Below are 23,461 nucleotides of genomic sequence, written 5' to 3'. Positions count from 1 at the left end.
AGGTAGCCGCTGTGATGGGTGATGGCGATGGACGTACGTCAGTAGCGTGTCCTAGACTTGGAGTTGCAGGTGAAGTCGAGCGCGGTGCCGTTGGGCCAGAAGAATCGGATCTGGCAAGCCATGCGCGTCCAGTACTTGACGGCGACCAGCCCGCCGACCTTCCACCGCGTCCTGGCCTGCCCGCTCACCCGGAACGGCACCACGCCGCGGTTCAGCGCGCCCTCCATGGCGGCGCGCCCGGCGCCGTCGAGCGGCACGGCGGCCGACGACGCCGCGTACTCCAGCGGGCGCTCGCCCCTGGGCGGCACCACGAAGGGGTCGGCGCGCAGGATGGCGATCACCATGTCGTGGAAGCTCAGCCGCAGCTCCAGCTCCGAGAAGGCGACGGCGGCGTGGGCGTTGACGTTGGCCGCCCGGACGTCCAGCTCCAGCTCCGCCTTGTCCAGCACCCCCTGCTGGTCGTACACCAGGTCCCCCAGCCGCGCCGCCTGCACGGCCAGGTACGGCGCCCGGGGCTGCAGCACCAGCACCACCAGCAGAATCGCCACGGCCGCCACCAGGACTAGCACCGCCAGCACCGTGAACACCACCGCCATCGCCCACCGCAGCACCCCGGACCGGTAAGCCCTGCTGCTGTGCGGCTGCGGGGGCCGCCAGTGCCGCTGCCGCTGCCGCCAGTGGTGGCCGCCGCCATTGGCGGGGCCGTTGTGCTCGCCGCCGTCGTAGTTGCCCGTGGCGTTGGACATCGGGATCGGGAGACACTGCAGAGAAGGAGCATCAGGGGACGCGAATGCGACGGCCTTATTTGAGCGTCGGCCGGCGGCAACGTACGTACGTTGGCTTGCCCCACCAAGGAGGACTAGCTCTCTTCTTGGTGGTGGTGGAGCTGGAGCAGCACGCAGGGCAAAGGTTTGGTATCCCCCTGTTCCCGTGCAACCTCACACGCAGCAGCAAGTAGTAGTACATCTAGCTAGCTAGCATCCTCCTGATGCCTGGACAAAGCTTTGGCACTCGGCTAAACCAGCTGAAAGCAAGGGAGAAATCTCATCCTGGGCTACCCCATCCGCACTGCTATCATGGTGCTGCTTTCTGCGACAAGGATAAAATGGCGGCGGCCACACCATTGTTCGATGCGATACCCTTTGTCAGTACCCAAAATTTTCAGGTATTCTTTTTACCATATAGAAATTTGGCCAAAATAATCATTTCAAACAACTCAAGCATAATAAACAACAAGCCAATCAATTACTGTATTTTGGAGTGTGCACACCCATCATTTTATTCCTCGCTGCGCCACTGCCCTTTGTGGCTGTCCAAGCGCGGCTCCAGATTCAAAACTTCGCCGATGTCAGTCACTGATGACAAGCTCTGCAGTGAGCTGGAACGCTAAAGCCATAGCCATGGCCAAGCACTCAGTTCCATCATGGCAAAGCACCAGATGCTCCTATCTTTCTCCTCCTTTTACTTCCTTTAAGCTAAGGGTGTTGGGCGAGTGAGCCCCTTTTCAGTGCTTATCAAACAATGGGGGCATATACTGGATCAGCTTTCATCTTCTTTCAGTTGTGTCACGGATCTCGAGGTTTCTCTTAAACGACACCCTCTCAAATTAAAAAAAAACCACAAAAGTACCCTTCTGGAAATGCACAAAAGTAAGCTTCTGGAAATGAACAGCAAATTCCGATATGCAGGCAAGAGGCCGCGACGAGCAGCAGGCTCCCGCCTCCTGATTAAAGCGTTTTGATCGGATGGTGAAAGACTTAGATGTGACATGGCTATTTTTCATCTATATGAGAAGTAGCAAATCCGTTTTTATATCACCTGTCACAGTGGTTTTGGGAGAGGACGATACTATATACAAATGCATTGTGTGAAAGATATATCTACAAGCGAGTAGGAAACACATATTTGTTTTATTCTCATCGTTGAACTCACAAAATCAACTTCAACGAGAAAGCTAGATGCACTGCAAGAATATCATGAGAAGGGAGGAAACACAGTCACACTGTTAGAAACTCCTGAGTCAACATGGAGAAACAAAAATAAGCATTACCCCTTGTTATCAGGCAGGTTAGGTATGTCCTATTTCTAGGGACATATTAACTGGTTAATTCAACTTTTAGAAGTCAATTATCCGTCTTACTACAGGTTACTTTTTTCGTGTGTGTGGGTAAAGCACAGGGCCAAATCACAGGAAAAACCTTCTCCTGCTCGTGTCCAGGTCAGGCTGCAAATTGCAAACAAGGTTCCGGGTTATGTCACGGGGATTAATAATGCAGCGAGGAGAGTGGAATGGTGAATGTATGATGATGATGATAGTAGTACCTTGTGAACCCACTCGTACTCCCCGCTTTTCGTGTCGAAGGTCCCGTGTTGCAATGTGAGCAGCTTGAGTGTGAAGCGAGGGCCGCATTCCTATATCATCAACAAAGCCACAAATAATAGTTCAGGCTTACTGATAAAAGCGGCCAAGGTAGAAAAAGGTTGCTATTCTAGAATGGACTCCATCAGCAGTAGTCAAATACCATCATCGCTAACATGTAACGGGCAGGATAGTCAAGGTACTCCCTCCATTTTTATTTACTCCGCATATTAGGTTTATATAAACTCAAACCTTAAATACTTTCAACAAGTTTATAGAAAAATACATTGACATATACACCACCAAATAATACCATTAGATTCATCATTCCATATATTTTCACATCATATAAATTTGTTATTGTAAATGTTCATATTGCTTTGCTACAAACTTGGTCAAATTTTATAAAGTTTCACTTCAATCAAAGCTAATATGCAGAGTAAATAAAAACAGAGGGAGTACATGAACTTGTGGTTTTTCACTTAGTATGAACTTTTTTTTTGGAAAACAACCATCACTATCTAAACATATGCAACAAAGAAGGATTGCGAGGATTTGGTCCTTTCAAGGTTGGTCAATTACAGTACTGTGAATGAAAATTCTTGCAATCACACACAAAAAAAAACACTCTGGTATGTAGTAGTGTATCTCAAGTACCTGAAGGCGACAGTTCACTTGCTTCTCGGTTTTGGTTTCACCCTTCGATTTCTTGTCCTTTGAAACAATTTTCTTTTCTTTCTCCTCAAAGATGTACCTATAGTGAGAATTGCAGATCATTAATTTTCAAATGCTGAAGATAAAAAAGTATGCAGAATTACAGACTTGTGACACCCATATATAGGGTTGATTTTACTTCCACACTAAGCTACTCTAGGTTGAGGAGTAGCTCTAGACGGGGAAGTTTTAGATAAAATAGTATGCAGAATTACAAACTTGTGACACCCTTGTAACACACGCTACTGCCTGGTTGCATTGCACATTTACACATGTGATATACAAATATATAAACTATTGTATGAACTCGTGAAAACCAAAATTTTCACATCTCTAATTGTTAGCAGTGTGCTTCTGAGTTAATTGTGTTTTCATATATATTCACCTGTGATGACGGAAGAATATATAGTCTCGCTGGTTATGGAAGGTCACAACTCGTCGGCCGCGGAAATTTGGGTCTTGAGGGAAAAGAGATTGTATCATCCTGAATAAACAAGATGGGAAAGTAGACGTGTTAAGAACATGAATATAAGGTCGTCCTTTTGTGAAAGGAATGCATACTCTCGAATCACCTCCCAACACGATGACCAAGCCGCGTAGTGAAATTGTTCAACACCAACTCTGGCTTATGACTTGTAGGGTTCCCATGGTTCTGTCATACACAGAAAGATAAACCAAACGGTAAATGAAGGTTATCTTCAATGGTCAGTACTGGAGGTTTCAAGTAAACTAGCTTTCTATACAGATAAACTGCAAAATGCCCAACAACACATATTGTCGTATAATAAGAGCACATCAAAATACAAATATCGTGATTACAGAAAGCGAATATCAAGATGTCCTATCTGCTATTACACTTTTCAGCGTCCCATCAATCTAGAAGATCATCTACATAGCCATGAACAGATGAGCCCAACTCCTTCATTGCAATAAGTACAAATCAAATGCTGTAAAGCATGGCAAAATTAAAACAAGTAACATGGATATGTCAGACGAGAGACATGGACCAGTCTCTAGCAGACATGACATACCGAACATTGACATATGCAAATATGTCTTGCGTAGACAAATGTAACACGTCTAAGACAAACTAGAGAGGCTAGAGACAAGAGAAAAGCTAGAGACAAGTAGGATGATCAAATGATGGCAACTTAACTTTTTTTATGTTCAATGAACTTTAGTTCAAAAGGTAAGCACCGTAATATATGTATTTATGACATAACCATTCCCAACTACTGGTGCTATCTGAACCCTGAGCAAATTTGAAGACTTATTTTTGAAATAATCAAACAAAGACTTAACAATAACATTGCACAGTCGATTCTAACATTTCTGCCTTACTAGAACACACCAGAAATTCCCAACTGCTGGTGCTATCTGAACCGTGATCAAATTTGAAGACTTATTTTTGAAATAATCAAACAAAGACTTAACAATAACATTGCACAGTCGATTCTAACATTTCTGCCTTACTAGAACACAGCAGGAGTCTCATAGAAAACAGAGAATAATATAAAGCAATCCTCCTTCCAGCACAGAGAATACTAGTATAATGCAGTTCCTTCCTTCTAATAAATTACTCCCCTGATCATTAATTTTAGTACAACTTTGTACTAAATGAGCGACAATTAATATGGATCAGAGGATGTAGAAATAAGAGTAATATATACCAAACTTTTTTCTAAATCCCTAAAAACAAAAACAATGTTCTTATATGCAGCTAACAAGGTGAAGATCTTCACAGAACCTAGGGCAAGCAGGAAGTAGCATATATATTGATCTTTAGTCACTATAAAAGACAAAACACTAAGCAAACAACCATCTTGCTGTAAAAAATCAATCTGACAAGATAAGCCACTTCACATTTTCTAAAATGCCTCACAGGTTTTAAAATAAGGAAGAGGAAGGGAGAGGCTTTATGTCCTTTTATGCAGTACATAGAGGTTGCTTATGGGGTCACAATTGACAGCTTGATCACATCAAATAGTTATGCCAATTATATAAATAAAAGCAATATGGGATTATCAGCACAGAAGATGCGTCCTTTCAACAATCAACTAGCACTAGCTTGCCCTTATGCGCAATACTTATTAGAGAGGAGAAATTAAAGGTTCCGCCCTTCATACAGCAACTATTTTTTTAAGAGTAGACAGCTTAGCACACGGAGCACAGCATTACTGCATTTTTCCCTTTGGAGAATAATTATGCTAGGTTACTACAAAAAATGGTTATACTTGGTTAGCACTAGTATTGCACGTTGTTATTTGGTAGAATATTATTTACAAGTTGATATTAGGTAGGATACTAATTACATGCTAATTGTGTGATTAATGCTGATATTGATATTCAATATGATATTAATGGCATGCTAAACATGTTGAGCGCTCGCCATTGGAGCAATCTAGGTCGTTGGATTGACATGGTTTGATGGCCGAGATTGGTTGGATCTGCCCCTTAAGAGTCTTTTTATATTGGTATAGATGTTTAATAATACTTCGTAGTTTCATAGCAAGAAGGTAGAGGGAAGACCGGAAGAGAAATGCTCAAGACTAGGTCTCACAGTCATTATAACTGCTGATGTCAATAAGTGATAACAATAAAGCACTTCAACAAATTCTTCACAAATTTATGGGTCCTTATTTCGGTATTTCCAGTAAAACCTCAAACAATTTATCTAAGAAAAGAGATTGAGAGTATGCAGTTATGCTCACTAGTTGACTAGAATCACTAGATCTTGTTCATTGACTAATAAACCTCTATTCAAGTACTATGCACAGCAAAGAAGACACAAGTAAGGAAATGCACACAAGCAATCAAAAATGGAAGACACACATGTAATAACTTGACATGAAAGAAGATACTAAAAACTATGGTGCTAATATTAGTATAAAAAGTACAGATATAGTACCTTTATATCCTTCCGCAGAACGAGCTTGGATAGCTTAAAATGTGCAGTAGGGCCCTCAGGTAGGTTGATGATCAGCAGCGCATCTGTTACACAAATGCCAACACGAGATGTCAGAAAGAAGAATATTAAAAAAGACAACAAAATGATGAATTCTAACCAGGTTCCCTTCGATTTGTGTGGACAACCATGACTGAAGTGAACTCTCTGTTATTTGCATATTCCACAATCTGAAAATAACAGTGTTACTATGGATATGAAGACGTGAATAACTGGACTAAATGAAAGGAACATAACATGAGAACTAATCATACTTTCTTGAGGTCATAAGTTCCTCTATTAACATATTGAGCATTTGGAATCACTTGCATTAACTCCTTAATAAAAGCAGGTCCCCTCTGCGAGCATACGGAGCAGAACATACATCGTCAGATGATAAATTCTTAGTACAAGTTATCAAATTATCACAGATTCAGAATATCGAGCACAAAATCAGTGACGAGGAGGTAAAAAATGCATACGCCTGAATTGAAGCGGCATGTGGTGATCAATACTTTCGGGGTTACTACTTGTTTAAGCACTGCATTGAACTCATCAGCATCATTCCCTGCAAACAGCTGCACACAGGAACTATTATTAGAGCATACATAGACGGGGTAGAGTTGACTCTAGCCTACATAAGCATTTGTCCATGGAGAGAATTACGTTATAGATACATCAGAATAAAGACAGTGGTAGTGGTCTAAATAACATGTCCTAACATACCTAAAAGAAGCGCTTAATGCTTTCACAGTTTGTTTTCACTGACAGTGAGGTAAGAAGTCAACAAGATGATCAGAAAATACTGGTTTTGGTTCTAAACAATGATATTGAAGTATTCAACAACTACAAAAGCAGCTGTTAATATAACCGTATTGATAATAACAGAGGAATGTGAATGTGTACATTGTATCATATAAAAAAATGGTCGTAATGACACCCGGTACAACAGCATCACGAGCATTGCAAATCTAACTTCGGACCTGTTAATTAACTAGAACTATTGTAATCGTTCACCCAATATATATAATTATAAGTGTGAAATTACTGAAAATCTGAATACTACAGAATAGATTCTGTATTATTAGCATGCTACTACCGAAGAGATTCTGGAAATCCATAAGTACTGTATCTATCGCAAAATAATAGTACCATAAATACAATTAAGCAGTATGTGTGTCATGTTAATGTTACACAACTGACATGTGTACTCAAATTGTGCAAGTTAATAACAAGAATTAAGCACAATACTGCAGCAGCCAAAACACAAATTCTGATCAAAATCTCCAGCACCCAAATGTTTGCTTTCACTTGAACTTGAAAACAATCCCCTAAGCAAGCAGCCCAGTCAACGAATGGTAACCACCCAAATGCACACCTAACTTCACCCAACCATATCAAACAAGGAAATATCTCCCTCCAGCCTCATGTCCATACCTACTCTCTCATATTTAGTCATGCTACCTCTACTCCTCAAGGGGGAGTCTGCCGTCGTGATGGTAGGTTTGGTAGCCGGCGTTCACCGGTTTATTGTCGTCTCTCCTCCCACCTTCGTCTGGTTTATTTTCGTCTCTCCTTCCACCTTCGTCCGATTTTTTTCGCCACCAACATCTATTTGTCTGATTTTTCCCGTCTCACCTCCCACCATCACCCCTCCACGCTGGTTTCTTGTCCACCGGTTTATTTCCTCTCCACTCTTTCCTTACAAATCAATACTTTCCTAACATACAAAAGATCACAGATCTTACTTTCCGGAATTAACCAAATCAACTGATCCCTCCAATAGTGCAATTTTCTTTAGAAAATCCACTGATTTATTTCCTCTCCACTCTTTCCTTACAAATCAGTACTTTCCTAACATACAAAAAATCACGGATTTAACTTTCCTAAATTAATCAAATCAGTCGATCCCTCCATCAGTGCAATTTTCTTTAGGAAACAAATAATGGATTTTAAGAAATCTGATACGTAAACACATGTTTTCCTTTTGTTATCCTCCCGCCACGACATACTTCTCCAAAAAAGGGAAAACCAATGGGGAAATCGTCTAAATCAACCGACTGATTTCTCTCTCGTAAACCGTCGCCTCCACACGCTACGTGCCCCATGAGGTCCACCCATCACTCTTCTGCTCTTCTCCCACCTTATCTCTTCTCTACCGCATGTCTCTCGAAGCCTCCATGCGCCGCCGCCAAGTTCATCGTTGCCGATGGGAGGTGAGTTGAATCAATCTCAAAGTGGTAGATCAAGATGTAGGGGCGGCGGCCAAAATGTTGCGAGTGGCAGCAGCGACCCAGGTAGGCCCTCCTCTCCCTCTCGTATTTGAAGGTGTCGCAAAGGCGGAGAAGCCAGGGTGCATGACAACTGGGCAAGCCAGGGCGATGCATGCGTCAGTGCTTAGTGCGTGCGTGCTTGATTGTGCTTGGATGAATTATGTACAGAATTCTGTACAGATTTTGCTAGGAGAGCCATTTTTTTGTGACGGACACTTTCGTCCTCTCTCTGTTATCTCTCCTTGAATGACAAAATGACCTGTATTTTTTGTTTGAGCAGGGTATAGTGCAGCGAACACGATCCAAACATCTCGCACTCCACCCCACAGCAAGAGTGACCAGCAATCAACAAATCTTGCTATACATGTTGCACCTCCTGATCCTCTCGGTGCATCTACCTCCTTGGATTACGACGATAGCAATGGCAAGTGCCAGCTGTAGTAGCCGTCGGTGCCTTCGGAGATGACTCTTTTGATTAATTTCACAGCAACGGCCGCCACACTGATTGTCCTCTGCTCTGTTACCCCACCTATATGTCGGGTTCTTGCAGATTCGGAAACAAGAATTGCTAAACTGAAGACCATCAATTTCTTGTGACTCCATGGATGACATCAATCGAGCATTGGTGCTAACATTCCTTAGCTCAAAACTGCAGGCTTCGGATACACTTTTTGTGGTAAGAATCAACCATGTTTATGTTTCCTTTCTTTTACCACTTTCTACATGCAAATCACAGTAATGGACTTTAGAGTTGGTCCTTTTATTGACCAGCTGTAGAGGTTATGATCCTGTAGAGTTCAGAGTTGTAATTAATTATTCTTGTTTGTTGAGTTAAAAACTTCACATAGCTAATGGCATTGTCATGTTTTATAATTGAAAGGCAGAATAATGGAGCTGCAGCTTCCGCCTCATGCTTTCTCTACTTTGAATGGTTTCACTAGAAAAGGAGAAGCAAGGAGGCCTCCATACTTGTAGGTTTTCACTCTACTCATTTTAACCATTAACAATTCGGTAATAGATTCTTAACGTTTGTGGGCCAAATTGTGGGTCATGCTCCTCCATGCGATACAACTATTTCTAGAATTTACAATTTGGTTCGGGTGTTTATTGATTTAACTTGATTAGAAAAAATTAAACCTGTGTCATTCAAATTTTAGTGAGGACCTATTAGCTTACTGGATGCAGTACAACTATTTCTAGAATTTACAATGTGGTTCGGGTGTTTATTGATTTAACTTGATTAGAAAAAATTAAACCTATGTTATTCAAATTTTAGTGGGGACCTTTCCTGATTCTAGGATGCAAGTTAGTTCTGTTACAATTCTAATGGCACTGTATATTGTAGAATTTAAGATATTACTCGTCATTATTCTGTTAAGTCATACTTATGCATCTGACAACCAACATGTGAAGTGATAATGTCAGAGCAAATGTTTTTTGGGAACCATAGACATGCAACATTATACTGCCAAAACAACCGTTTGGCCATCCATTTGATTATTGCTTGCTTCCATAGATTCTATCATGTTTTGCTTTTTTTTTCCTCTCCGGTAAACAACATGCAATCAAGGGTAGCGAATAGTGTTTTCTACATCCTTTTATTAGACACTTCTGAATTTAGTTTTCCAAGTTATCTGAACAATGAGTGGACTTTGCTTCTATGCCATTTAGTAAGTGAAATGAGTAAGAGAAAAGACTGTATTTTTAGTTGTGAGAATGTCATAGTTCATTTGACTCTGCCATGCCTTTCAATGGCGATCGACACAACCGCTTCCTCTGCCCATGAGGCACCGTGAGACCGATGTCAAAGTCAAGTTTGTGTGCCTTGCATGCTACCTCGACGAGATCTACTCATTCACCTTCTTAAAATTGAAATTTGTTGCCAATTATAGTTGCATGCGAGGATTTGTTTTCAATCTGGTAGTTATTAGTATCTTTTAGAAGGGAGATTACTTTGCTTTAGGGTATAGGATGTTGTTATCTTTGTTTTGATTGCTTTCTTATATGCCACTGAATAATTCTGACATCGACTTTGTTTCATTCGGTTTTGTGTTCTGTTTTGATTATACTTAAACTGTATTATGATGGAAAGAACTAAAAACGAAAAAGCCAAAGGTTTTCATGAGGATGAACACGGAACTATATAGTTTGAGGATCGTATCTATGTGCTCAATGACCCAGAGCTCAGGAAGTTAATACTTCTGGAGGCCCGCGATCCACCGTACCCGATACACCCACGCAACACCAAGATGTATCTGGACTTGAAGAAAAGTTTCTGATGGACGAGCATGAAGATGAAGTCAAGGACCTTTTGGAGAGGATCAAGAACATGAAGACTTATGTGGCAACTCAAGAGGAGAAACTGGACCAAGGAGAAAACCTTCACCCAAAAGATGACAAGGGCCCCTTCGTGAGCAACGATGATGACTACGGGGAGAGCACCACTGGAGGACGCACCACCATGGAGTTCTCAGGAGGGCCCTTAGTTATGACCGCCATATTATCTTTATTTTCTGGTTGATCGCTTGACCAAGATAGCTCACTTCATTCCCGTGAAGACCACCTATACTAGTGTTATGTTAGCCAAGATATATATGACCAGGATTGTATGTTTGCATGGAGTTCCGAGGAGCATTGTATCAGATAGAGGAACACAATTTATCTCAAAGTTTTGGCATCGGTTACATGGAACTTTGGGTACAAGATTGGAGTTCAGTATAGTTTTTCATCCATGGACAGATGAACAGACCGAGAGAGTCAACCAGATTCTGGAGGACATGTTGAGAGCTTGTGCGCTAGACTATGGATCTACCTGGGATGATAATTTGCCCTACGCAGAGTAATTTGTGTATCTATACACGCAACACACAATTTCGTGTAACTTATGCCAAAACTTTGAGGTAAATTGTGTTCCTCTATCTGGTACAATACTCGTCGGAACTCCATGCAGGCATACGATCCTGGTCATATATATCTTGGCTAACTTAGCATTGGTATAGGTGGTCTTCATGGGAATGAAGTGAGCTACCTTGGTCAAGCGATCAACCAGAAAATAAAGATAACATGGCGATCATGACTAAGGGTGCTCTTGAGAACTCCATGGTGGTGCGTCCTCCAGTGGTGCTCTCCTCGTAGTCATCATCGTTGCTGACGAAGGGACCCTTGTCATCATCTAGGTAAAGGTTTTTTCCTTGGTCGAGTTTCTCCTCCAAAGTTGCCACATAAGTCTTCAAGTTCTTGATCCTCTCCAGAAGGTCCTTGACTTCATCTTCATGCCTGTCCACCAGAAACTTTCTTTCAAGTCCAGATAGATCTTGGTGTGTTGCCTGGGTGTGTCGAGTATGGTGAATCGTGGGCCTCCTAAAGTATTAACTTCCTGAGCTCTGGGTCATTGGGCACAAAGATACGACCCTCAAACCATATAGTTCCATGTTCGTCCTCACGAAAAATTGAAGCTAATAATTGATGTTCATATATTATATTTAATATCAATGGCTTAACCAAGTCTTTCTTCTTCTTCTTCAACACATTCGTCATCTCTCAATTGACAAAGTAACTAACGTAATTATGATGGAACGAACTAAAAACCCATCGAGTTATACACATCAAATGAGATGCATACAAATAATTATATGTATACATCATAATACCAAAGGTCAAGGCGATGTCATTGGCAAGGGCCAAATATTCATCGATTTTTGTGCAACAATATGGGGGTATACTACGATGTGATCAGAACAAGAAATTGAAGGCCAGTAGCGACGCACGGGCATTCTACTAGTCAGAAATAAGAAGGGACTAGTTCTACTGTTCTTATAAACTGAACATAGCATAAGCACCCTTAGATTTGATGTTTGGAACTCTAACTAGCCAAGCCATTTATTTGTAAGGTGTAAATCTGCAATCATTTCAATACTAGGGACCCCCGCACTGATTATATTTATCAATTAAATAGCACGAAAGACATTGTACGAACCTCCTGGTCGTCAGGCCGGCAAACGGTCTCGTCGGGCTCCCTTGTGTTCTCGATCGTCCGGGGCACCTGCTTCTCCGGCACCTGTAAACACCCAATCACGCCAAAAGACCGTCAGAATCCATCTAGAGCCTCGCACCCCACGGGAAATTCGTTTCTGGGGAGGGAAAGAGGGGGAGATGGCGCTTGCCTCCTCGCCGAGCTCGGCGGCACGCTGGGCGGCCTGGCCACGCTCACGACCTAGCCTGCGCTTCTGGGCCTTCTTCTCGCGCTTGAGCTTGGCGTACACCTCGCTGCGCTTCTCCTTGTTCCTGATCTCCGACGGCAGTGGCGGCGCCGACTTCTCCTCCTTGGGCCTCTTATCCCTCCGCCCCCTCCTCTCGTCCTCGTCCGCCGCCTCATCGTCGGGCTGCCTCCGCTTCCTGTCCTCCCTCACCATCGCCTTCGCCGCCGTTCTAGGTTCTGCACGGGAATGGGTTTAGAGGGTGTTTGGTTGCCAAATCCACCACCAAAAATGCATATGCATATGGCCTACCGTACAAATATATGCATGCATTTCTCTACACATAGAATCAAACATATATATGCAGGTTTTTTATGCCCACAGAAACGCACATATTGATACGTATTTTCTGCTCACAGAATCACACTAAGGAAGTGTTTGTTTACATGAGTGGTAACGTAAGGGTAAAGGGAAACAGATTACCCAGTTTAACAGCTCCAGACTCAACAAACCATGTTTTGTTTGGTTCTGCTATATAAAGGTAACAGATCCCTTGACAGTGTTTGGTTTGGCACAGTAATATGAATTCAGCAGCAGGCACTTTGGAGTATTCCACGTACAGAGCACGACAAGCAGAGTAATATGAATACATGAGTACAGCTTTCACATGCAATTTGCTACGTAGGTAAGAAATGGGCTAAACAAGGAATGACGATTGCGAAAGCATAACAAAGATAATAACAACTAATAAGAAAACTGACATACACAAGTCGCAATATTTGTGCCGTAACAAGAGTGTGGATGCACTAAGCACAATGAAAAGGATAGAAGCAAGAGTTGAAGCATTGGAAAAGGTGGGAATCTGCTCCATACATTTCAACACTTTGACAAAGATAACAATAGGAAAAAGATTGTTCTTTCTCATCAACCATGCCTATTTCACTCATCTGCCAATAAGCATGGGTTGGATAAGAAATAATGAGCAAAAATACTAATCATACGAATACACTGCAACTATAACATACAACTATAATAAGTAGGTTATGTCGTCGTTGTCGACTAGATGGACAATATAAAACAGCCCTTCTCACGTGGAATGCACGCATATGGATTACTATGCAAGAACAATCAAATGAAAAGCACTCTCTTGGCTAACACAAACAGCAATGTCGTATACTGCAAGAACATATACTCTGATATTTATTCAGATCACGATATATGTTTGGACATTAAAACACCTGTCGGTTGCAACTTGCCCCAATGTCTAATAATAAAAGAACTGGCCAACAACCCTTAGCCCTCAGATCAATGTTCAACATCTAATAGAAATTCTGAAGGACAAAGGTCATATAGCTAAAGGACAATGGTCGTATGCACATTTTTTTTATAAGGGTAACCTTGTAGCTCTAAGGTTGTGAAAGCATCACATAGCTAATAGCAAATGGTACTGCCAATGACAAAAAATATGATGCAAAATAGATAAATTAGCTCTAAGGTAGCGAAAGCATCACATAGCTAAATGCTCTCACTTTGAAACAGAGATTATAAATATTATCAAAAGTTCTATATGAATTTGATGCAAGATTGCAAACTAATTCTGGCACCAGCAATTAAGTTAATCATTATTGTCAACAAGTATTAAGGAACATGATATGTGTCAACATGCAATCAAAAGAGAAATAAAACATAAACATGCATGTTCAGGAGCTAAAATACCTACCCTCCTCACAAAGCTGTAGAACAACTTTTTTTAGTACAAGCTAATCTTACTGTCGAATTTTAAGCCAAACCCCCCTGTATACATATACATGCTAGTGGTAGTACACAAGACAAAGTTTATGAGAGAAGACATGTCACATGTTCCTCTGTAGCTGAAGATAAGTGGAATTTGTGACTTCTCATCTCCAGAAATCAAACGACGAGCAACAACGAGTCCGTGTCTTCACTCATAAATTAGCATGAAACTATTTCTCCCGAAAGTAATATATAAGATCACCAAACAAAAGTCTGCACAAACTAGCATGAACATGACAGTGGAACTAGAGAAAGTACCAAACTAAGTACAGTAATCAACAGAACTATCATTCGCTTCTGACCAAGAACTTAGCATGAACTAGCTAACCAAATGAACTGACCATATACACTGACAGTTTATGAAAAGGTGTACACTGACAGTATACGCTGACAGAAACTACAATGCAGGCTTTCTCCGTCTTCTTGCGTACAGCCATGGTGAGGAATCCAAAGAATCATCTGTAAAGACTGCCCGCAGCCATGGTGAGATCTTCTTGAGACCGTGGCAGTGAAACCTAGGAGGACAAAAGGGGATGAGGTGGAGGACTACCGGAGATAATGCCGGTTGTGGCGCCGGGGAAGAGGCCTGCGGAGGAGGGGCGTCCAGCGACGGTAGGGATTGAGGCAGCACACGATGGGGGGAGGGGGGAGACCGCCGGGCTGGCCTTCGTGTCGAGGAGAGTCGACGTAGGATGGAGCCGCCGGGCGAGCAGCGTCAGCGGCGGATGTGGATGGAGGCGTCGGCTACGGCCGATGTGGATGGAGGCGGTGGCGGCGGGTGGAGGATAAACGAGGGTGGGGGTCGTGGGGGATTACGGGGGCTGGGCTGATCCGGTCTAAAACCGGCCCACCAAATGAAGAGTTGGGGGTTTTACGGAGTTTTGGGTTGGGGAGCAGCTAGTTATCCAGCGCTTTTTTTTGAAACGTAGCGATCGCTCCGGCGCGTCGCTACTTGACACGTTTTGAACATTTTCTTTGAATTTTGTTTTTTATTTTTTCGCACGCATTTTCGTCTTTTTTAAATGGTTTTCTGTAAAAAAAATTGGTGTTTCATTTTTTCACGAGTCATTCGTAACTTTTGGATAGATTTTTTTTGGAAAAAAATGTGTTTTAACACGTTTCTGCTTTTTTTTGCGAGTGACACGGTTATGTTTCCGCGAGATGCACGGTTTTATCTTCGTGAGAGGCATGGAAAACGCGTTTTTTTTTTTTTGCAAGAGGCACGGTTTTGCTTCCGCGAAAGACATGGTTTTGCCTTCGCGAGAGGCACGTCCGTGCCTTTCGGGGAGGGGAAAAACACATTTTTTGTTTTTTTGCGAGAGGCACGGTTTTGTTTTCATGAAAGGCACGGTTTTGCCTTCGCGAGAGACACATCCGTGTCTTTCGGAAAGGGAAAAAACGCGTTTTCTTTTTTTTTGCGAGAGGCACGGTTTTGCTTCCGCAAAAGACACGGTTTTGCCTTTGCAAGAGGCACACCCGTGCCTTTCGGAAAGGGGAAAAACGTGTTTTCTGTTTGTTTGTTTTTTCACGAGAGACACAGTTTTGCTTCCACGAAAGGCATGGTTTTGACTTCATGAGAGGCAGCCCGTGCCTCTCCCCGAAAGGGAAAAAACGTGTTTTCTGCTCTCTTTCTTTTTCCGTGAGAGGCATGGTTTTTCCGTCCGGTTTTTTCGTGAAAAATATGTTCGTCAAAACATATCAACATGGGATGTAGTTTTGAAGATCTAGACGTGAGAAAGCCAACGATGAAAACGGTTTGAGATTTGGACGCACGGTTTAGGAGATGAAGCGTATTGAAAATACGAATCTATGAAAAAAGGGAAAACTCCCAGGTTGCGACAAGTGGCACGCATGCAGTACGCCACTTGTCGCAATCTGTGGAGGTGAGAGTAATCGTTGAAAGGTGTGCTCGCTAATTAGTGATTTCGTTTGGGATGGGCTCGGATGATCCCCCTCAATACACTTGTGAACGAAATCATTAAGGCCTTGTTCAGCACAAGCTTTTTTCCAACCACCAGGGGTTGGGAATTGTAGGGGATTTGATGATTTGCTTGCCTTCACCCAATCCCTTTAAATCCCCCCACATCCCCTTTCATCCAAATCCCCCACATTCCCATTCATTCAAATCCCCTACGTTCATAGGTGGGTATTGTCTTTGTACTATTGGATAATCAAAATAATAATGTGATCTTTGTAGATCATCACAGCAACAACATAATTCTACATGCCTTGGAATCAGTATCTTATCATAACAACACTTTATCACAACCATAACATAATTTTGGGACAAAGATTATTGGATAATCAAAATAAAAATGTGATCTTTGCATCATAGCAACATCATAATTTTGCATGACTTAATTTTGCAGATCATCACATCAACAACATAATTCTACATCACATTCACGACAAACTTTTGCAACAATAATAATGCAACATAGTCACACAATAGCTTGCCCTTTGTTGATGTTTGCGTCCAAGGCTGGGTATTATTACAAACCAAGAAATGATGAGAAATGATGTTGTAATGGAGATGAGTTGCTCTTTTGATGTCATGGTCGTCCTTTTGGTAATCTTTCGTGAATCCATTTTTGCACTCAAGAATGGTATATATGATCTGCGCAACCATAATCAGTGGCCAATGTTTAAGTTCAAAGCAAGCAGAATAATCGTTTCAGAATTGTAATCCTAGATAACTCAAAATATTGCTTTATTGCAAAGATAATAAAGCCCTTGCAAAAAAATTATCTAGAAGAAATTAGAGTGGTTGTTTTCAGTATGAAACATAATAAAGCTCCTTGCAAAAATTAGATGAGCTACCAGTAGAGTTTTATGAGCACTTGTGGGACTTATCAGGGGGTAATCTTTTAGTTCTCTTTCAAGATTTCTATGAGAACAAGTTGTATTTGGCTAGGTTTAATTATGGATTTGTAACTTTGTTACCTAAATCTGCTAGTGCAAATAGTTTACAATAGTATAGGCTTATCTGCCTTATCAATGTTATTTTAAAATCTTTACAAACGTTATTAATAATAGGGCTTTTAAGAAAGCTTTATGCTCAGTTGTCCAATTAACAGAAAATTTGGATAAACACTTTAAGACTTTTAACTAAAATAGGGTTGGCAAGTTTACTATAAGGTATCTGTACTCTACTTTGAAACCTGAGCAGATGTTGTGTCCTCACAAGAAGATGTGGTAGCCTAGCTAGTATTCCTCTAAAACTTGAAATAAGTATCCTGGCTATAGACAATTTTAAGAGGGGGAATTTGAAAGCTAAAGACACTATATGTAGCTTTTTTTATTTTGAGGGAAACATATATCACTTGTTCTGTAAATGTATAGATATTTGCTAAATTCATGCAGGGGATCACTAAATAGCTTTGTATGTTCCAGCACATATTACATATAACAGAAAGTCATCTAGAAATAAAACAAAGCATTATAGTCAACACTTGAGAGCTCAAATCTTGAACATGCCTCATGGGACATCTGGCTCTGAAGCCACATAACAGCGGTCTCTTTATCATCATGAGCGGCATTTATGAAAATCTCACAGTTTGCAGCATCCTTGAAGACGTTGAATGATTTGATCTTCTCGATAAGGGTGACATCCTTCATTGTTTTCAACACATCCATGCACTTGGTGATAGAGAAATCATGTAATTTTGTTGCCTCTACCTTTTCATTGGCCAAGTATGTAGCTTCATCATCTACTTGCCTTTTCTTCAACTCTATATACTTCTCTAATGCTCCAGCAATCACATATCCACTGTTCTTGGGCTTCTCCTTCTTGGGCTTCTCTTGGGGCATCTTTCCTGAACCAGCCATTGTACGACCCACTTCTTCACTTGCATTGACATCCCCCTTCCTATGTGCAACATCCATTTGATCCAGCATTTGCAAGTCATCTTCATCATGTTGCACTTGATTCATCATCTCCAAGTCATCTTTTTTTTTATTTCCTCAACCTCTATTTCATCTTTAAAGTCTTCGTCAATTTGTGATGGTTGTGCAATGGATGTGAAATTATAGGTACCCTCAGCTGTGTGCCCTACAAAATGCATGTAAGTAACCAAGCAATAGGCAGAGTTAAGAGTTAAGAGGTAGCAATAGAAGTTGGTAAACTTACCATCATAGAGTTCTCCTATCAAGTCAAAGAGAGGAAACGATTTCTTCTTGAATTTCCCCATACTTGGATATGACTACAAAGAACCAGAGTAATAGATGAGTATTAGCTTGGTATAAAACTGTAGCCATATCTAAGGGTGGAATTAAAGAACTTACAATCAACAGATTGTCCCAAAGGTCGGTGTGAGCTTCTATCATACATCTTTTGTCATCCCAGCCAACACTGCTTTGCTTTCGAGCTTCTTTTAACATCCTATATTCTCTTTTGACCTCCTTCTCCTTATCTTGAATTTGAGGCTTTGATAACTTCACATGTTTGTGTTTTGCATGGAATTTTGTCACCATAACGTTCCAAGTTTCCTTGCTCCTTCCATTTTTCCCTCGGTGGTAAGGAGTATCTTGCTTCATAAGTATCTCCACCAAACCTTTTTCAATTCCTAAAATCCATTGTGCTCTTTGTTTCACATCTACAAAAGCCAATTAAAGCACGAGGCTAATAATCTTTTTTGGAAAATTCAAATCCAGATCAAATGGCTATGTGCATAAAAATACTTGTGACATGAAGAAATCATAGTGACAAACAAGAATACCTTTTGGAGAACTCTTTTTGGTAACCTTTGGTGAATCCATTTTAGCACCAAGAAGACCTTTCTTTCTTAATAAGGCAGCAACCTGTGCCAAGTTGAATTTGGGACATCCTTTTGCATACATATTTGTTTAGGTAAAAGCCAATTAACACACAAACTGAAGACAATCAATCAGTTGAGTTAGAAAGAGTCCATTAGATCCACAAACTTACAAAGGGTTAGTTATGTGGGAATTCATTCCACATTTGCATTGCAATTTCATCTCGCAAAGCATTACCTTGGGTGTTATTCCCTTGGTAGTTATCATTGTCATTGGGTACATTGAAAAAATCAGCCACATGTATGTTATTTGATTGCACTACAAGAAATATGTCAACTTGTTACCATCAATATTTGTCACTGAATGGTCATTGTTTTTGTTGGATCGAAAGTATGTGTAGTGGGGGTGATTAGACTACTTGAAAAGATAAAAAAATTGCCTTTTCCCAATTTTAGTTGAGAGGCAACTTCGGCAGTTATAGCAAGTCAAGTACACCCTACACATGTAGTTCTAAGAGTATAGCGGCGGAAAGTAAAACATGCAAGTGTAAAGTACAGGAGTAAGGTAGGGAGATCAAATGCATGAGGTTGACACGGCGATTTTTGGCATGGTTCCAATAGGTGGTGCTATCGTACGTCCATGTTAGTGGAGACTTCAACCCACGGAGGGTAACGGCTGCGAGAGTCCACGGAGGGCTCCACCCATAAGGGGTCCACAAAGAAGCGGCCTTGTCTATTCCACCACCGCTTCCGCCCACGAAGGACTAGCCTTACTCACGGTAGATCTTCACGAAGTAGGCGATCTCCTTGACCTTACAAACATCTTGGTTTCACTGCACAACACTAAGTAGGAGGCTCACAAGCGACACCTAACCAATCTAGGAGGCACCACCCTCCAAAAGGTAATAGATGTGGTAGATCAATGAACTCCTTGCTCTTGTGCTTTTAAAGATAGTCTCTTCAACACAAAATCACTCTCTCACAGAATATGCATGTGTAGAAGAGATTGATTTGGTGGAAAGTAGTGCGGGGAGGCTAGAGATCAAGTTTCAAATGGTTGGATTGGAATATCTTGGTCTCAACACATGAGTAGGTGGTTCTCTCTCGGAAAATGGATCTCGCAATGAAGTGTGTGTTCTGAGTGCTTCTCCCATGAATGAGACGTGGGTGAAGGGCTATATATAGGCAACACACAAAATCCAACCGCACACCTAAAGTGGCAAACTCGGTGGCACCGAAGTTATAAACTCGATGGTACCAATTAGCACAAAAGGCAGAACTTTTGAATCTCGGTAAGACCGATATACACAACTCGGTGGCACCGAAAAGGTGGCTAACAGTCAGATGCCCAAACTCGGTGGCACCGACACTCAAACTCGAAAATTCCGATTTTGTGTACCGAGGCAACAAAATGTTGGTCACACTGAACTCGGTAGCACCAATACGGATTCGGTTGCATCGATTTGGTGGGAATGGCTAGGGATTCTGTTTGAGGTCAAACTCCGTGAGTCCAAAATGTGGAAGTTGGTGACACCGAATTTGAGTATGTGGAATTTGACAGAATGGATATGTGGGAAAATGACTAAGTATTTTGGTGGCTAACTTTGAGCACTTTAAGCAATCAGTTCATTTTACTACCTCACCCCCTTTTAATAGTATTGGCTTTCCTATGGACTAAAAGTGATTTATACAAATATAAAATGAAGAGTCTTTTATCTTGAAGCTTGAGCCAATATTGGTCCTTTCTTGCATCAAGGGGCCTCTCCACATAAGCCTTTAGACATAGAATCTTTTGAATTTTTTCGAAATATACTTGGAAAACATATTAGTCCAATGATGCATATGTTTTGATCAATTATCAAAACCACCCTAGGGAGCAATTGTGCTTTCAATCTCCCCCTTTTTGGCAATTGATGCACTAGTAGGAAAAGGGCCATTAGTCCCGGTTCCAGAGGGCCTTTAGTCCCGGTTCCAGAGGGCCTTTAGTCCCGGTTCTTCAACCGGGACAAAGCCATCGGGACTAAAGGCCCAAACCTTTAGTCCTAGTTGGCTTACGAACCGGGTCCAAATGAGGTCCACCTGACCGCTACGGGGCGCCCAGGCAGGAGGACGTTTAGTCCGGTTGGTAACACCAACCAGGACCCAAAGGCAACCACACGTCAGGACCTCCGGGCGCTGCGTTTTAAAAAAAAGGGGGGGTTAGGGGTTTTGGAGGGTTTTATTAGGGGTTTCATATTGTGTTCCCCCTTTTTCTTTTTGTGTCCATCATCTTTGGTTCCTTATGCGTGTTGGTGTTTTCGGTCGGTGTCAACTAGACGCTAGCTAGTACGTACATAAAGCATTACACGACATCTTATATTACTCCTCATCATTGTACATACTAGTTAAAAAACTCTACATCATTCTAGGTAAAATAGCATAAAAAGATGAACTCCTCATCATTCTAGTTGTTATCATAGTAGCAAATGACCAAGTTATCACAAGGTTGAAACACTAAGTACTACTCTCTCCTAGGTAAAAAAATAAAAATAAAGGCGAACTCTGACATCTCCGTATCGAAGAACACAGATCAACCTATCTCCAACTTGTGGGATGCGCAAGGATTCCTCTCCAAATGGTATCATGGATGCTTGTATTACTTTCTCCATCCTTTGATTTCAGAATGTCTTCACTTTGAGATATCATGTATTTACCACGGTAATTAATCGGGGTTGGCCGTAGGCTAACCATTTCCAAATCATCGGTGGTAAACATCCATTTAGGCACGATCTCTTTGGGAGTACCTGTTAGTAATAATAATATAGTTAGCAAACTAGTTTTGCTTAAGAAGAATGTATAAAAAAGATGGATTAGTGACGCAATGGTATAAAAATCTTATAAAGTTGTCTGAAGTGATGTTATGAGGGTTCAACTGGTGCACTAGTGGCACATATTGATGATAAATGTTGCGAGTCATGTAATTTTTAGCATGATTGTCAACATCATGAATAAATGAGGTGAGATGATTTTTCTCCAACCAAGTAAGGTTGGAGCCAAAACTGTAGTAGGTCTGATCTACTATCTCCCATGTAGTTCTTGTAGCATGGAAATAAGCTAATAACTGAAAATAAAGAAATTTAATTGGGGTGAGTACAAGATACTTTTCAATAATCAATAAAAAATACCTAACAAATATGTTGACAAAACACACCTGGAGGTAGAACTGGAATCAAGTCATCCTCAGCATGCACCCAAAATTCTATATTATTATCACGGACATCATCATTACGTACCAAGATCGAAGGTAATGTTCGTGTCCTCATTCAACCCATATGCCTTGCAAAATGCTCTCAATTAGAACAACCAAAATATGTGTGATCTTCATTATTTTTTACCTTGACAACAAAAGTGAAATGCTCCGTTCTTAGGTGAGCTATCTTAGGCTCTGTATTGTCCTTCTCTTTAAAATGAAACTTGTCCAAGACAGCAAATCTTGCATGGCAGGGAACACACTAGTCTAATTATACAAAAGAAAATTAAAGGTTAACTAAAGAAAAGAAGCACACGTCATACTTGACTAACAAAAAATACATGCCATCTTTACATACCGTAATAATTGGGAAGTCATCCGTCAGCTTGACGGTGAATAACGTATCATTATCTAGGTGAGGATAATGATCGCATATACCCCTATTATCCCAGCAAAAATGGCACACGGAGATCCTATCGTCATCAGACCACGTTATTTCCTGTGTTCATAATTCTATATAAGATTAAAAATCACTGACATTGGACAAATAAAAACCCATCCTAAAGGCTACAACAACAAAAAAACAAAAATCATGCAATGATGGACCTGCCGACACTAAGAAGCTTAATTTTTTCTAGCAACAAAGTCAAAAGTGCTTGTCCTGCAATAGATCTCAAGAGACAAAAAGGTTCTCTTTCAGTTACAACCAATAATTAACTTAATAAATCTTGAATATTATCAAATATAATCTCGAATACATCTCTGGTATAATCTAGTTCACTCGCGGTTCCTCATCAAACTGATCACCCAAAGAGCTGCTGTTATACTGAGGCGCGGGCGGTTGACACCCACAGAGAAGGAACCATCATAGGATCATAACTCGTGTGAGATCCCTGAAGAACCTGCCAGGTATTGGAGAACCTGGCGTCCAACGCAACCAAGTAGTGATGGACGTGCTCGTCCTCCTCCCTGACACGACGAAGTACCTCCTCCTCGGGGGTCGGCTGCGTCCGCACCAAAAGTGGCTCACGCGACCGCCACAAAAGAAGCTCCAAGTCGACGACGGGAGCCTGGCTCCTCACCAAGATGCGCACCCCAGAAAGTAGCACCTCTCAGTGCCAGCCCGGCGGAGCCCAGTCCCGGACATGGCGCCTCTCAAGCAGGTTATCGCCACCGAGTCGACGACGAGGATGCATGA

At 41.5% G+C, this 23,461-nt stretch overlaps 1 protein-coding gene across 3 annotated transcripts; it reads right to left on the bottom strand.

The window, feature by feature from the left end:
* Positions 1-1,944: 1,944 nt before the first annotated feature.
* LOC123408094 (ribosome production factor 1-like) lies at positions 1,945-15,081 on the bottom strand. Of its 3 annotated transcripts, none has more exons than XM_045101290.1 (13): positions 14,831-15,081; positions 14,660-14,748; positions 12,454-12,725; positions 12,267-12,347; positions 6,500-6,595; positions 6,293-6,376; positions 6,139-6,208; positions 5,982-6,064; positions 3,646-3,725; positions 3,459-3,557; positions 3,017-3,113; positions 2,323-2,412; positions 1,945-2,224 (listed from the first exon to the last, which is right to left on the bottom strand). In XM_045101290.1, the coding sequence occupies exons 3-13, from the start codon at positions 12,700-12,702 to the stop codon at positions 2,186-2,188; spliced, it is 1,068 nt and encodes a 355-aa protein (XP_044957225.1). In that variant the 5' UTR covers positions 12,703-12,725; positions 14,660-14,748; positions 14,831-15,081; the 3' UTR covers positions 1,945-2,185. The 3 variants fall into 3 exon arrangements, with proteins under 3 accessions (XP_044957225.1, XP_044957226.1, XP_044957223.1); XM_045101291.1 differs by having other exon boundaries at positions 14,660-14,739; positions 14,831-15,062; XM_045101288.1 differs by lacking the exon at positions 14,660-14,748 and having other exon boundaries at positions 14,831-15,080.
* Positions 15,082-23,461: the final 8,380 nt, after the last annotated feature.

The sequence above is a fragment of the Hordeum vulgare genome, chromosome 7H (assembly GCF_904849725.1).
Source record: "Hordeum vulgare subsp. vulgare chromosome 7H, MorexV3_pseudomolecules_assembly, whole genome shotgun sequence".
NCBI lineage: Eukaryota > Viridiplantae > Streptophyta > Magnoliopsida > Poales > Poaceae > Hordeum > Hordeum vulgare.
This window is presented reverse-complemented; position numbering and strand designations above follow the sequence as displayed.

What these genes read in the sequence shown, in the direction of transcription:
- LOC123408094 (XM_045101290.1), bottom strand. Translation starts at nt 12,702, where the DNA reads ATGGTGAGGGAGGACAGGAAGCGGAGGCAGCCCGACGATGAGGCGGCG. An exon ending in GAACTTATGACCTCAAGAAA is followed by an intron (nt 6,209 to 6,292) that starts GTATGATTAGTT and finishes TGTTATTTTCAG; the next exon opens with ATTGTGGAATATGCAAATAA. An exon ending in AAGTGAACTGTCGCCTTCAG is followed by an intron (nt 2,413 to 3,016) that starts GTACTTGAGATA and finishes TTGATGATATAG; the next exon opens with GAATGCGGCCCTCGCTTCAC.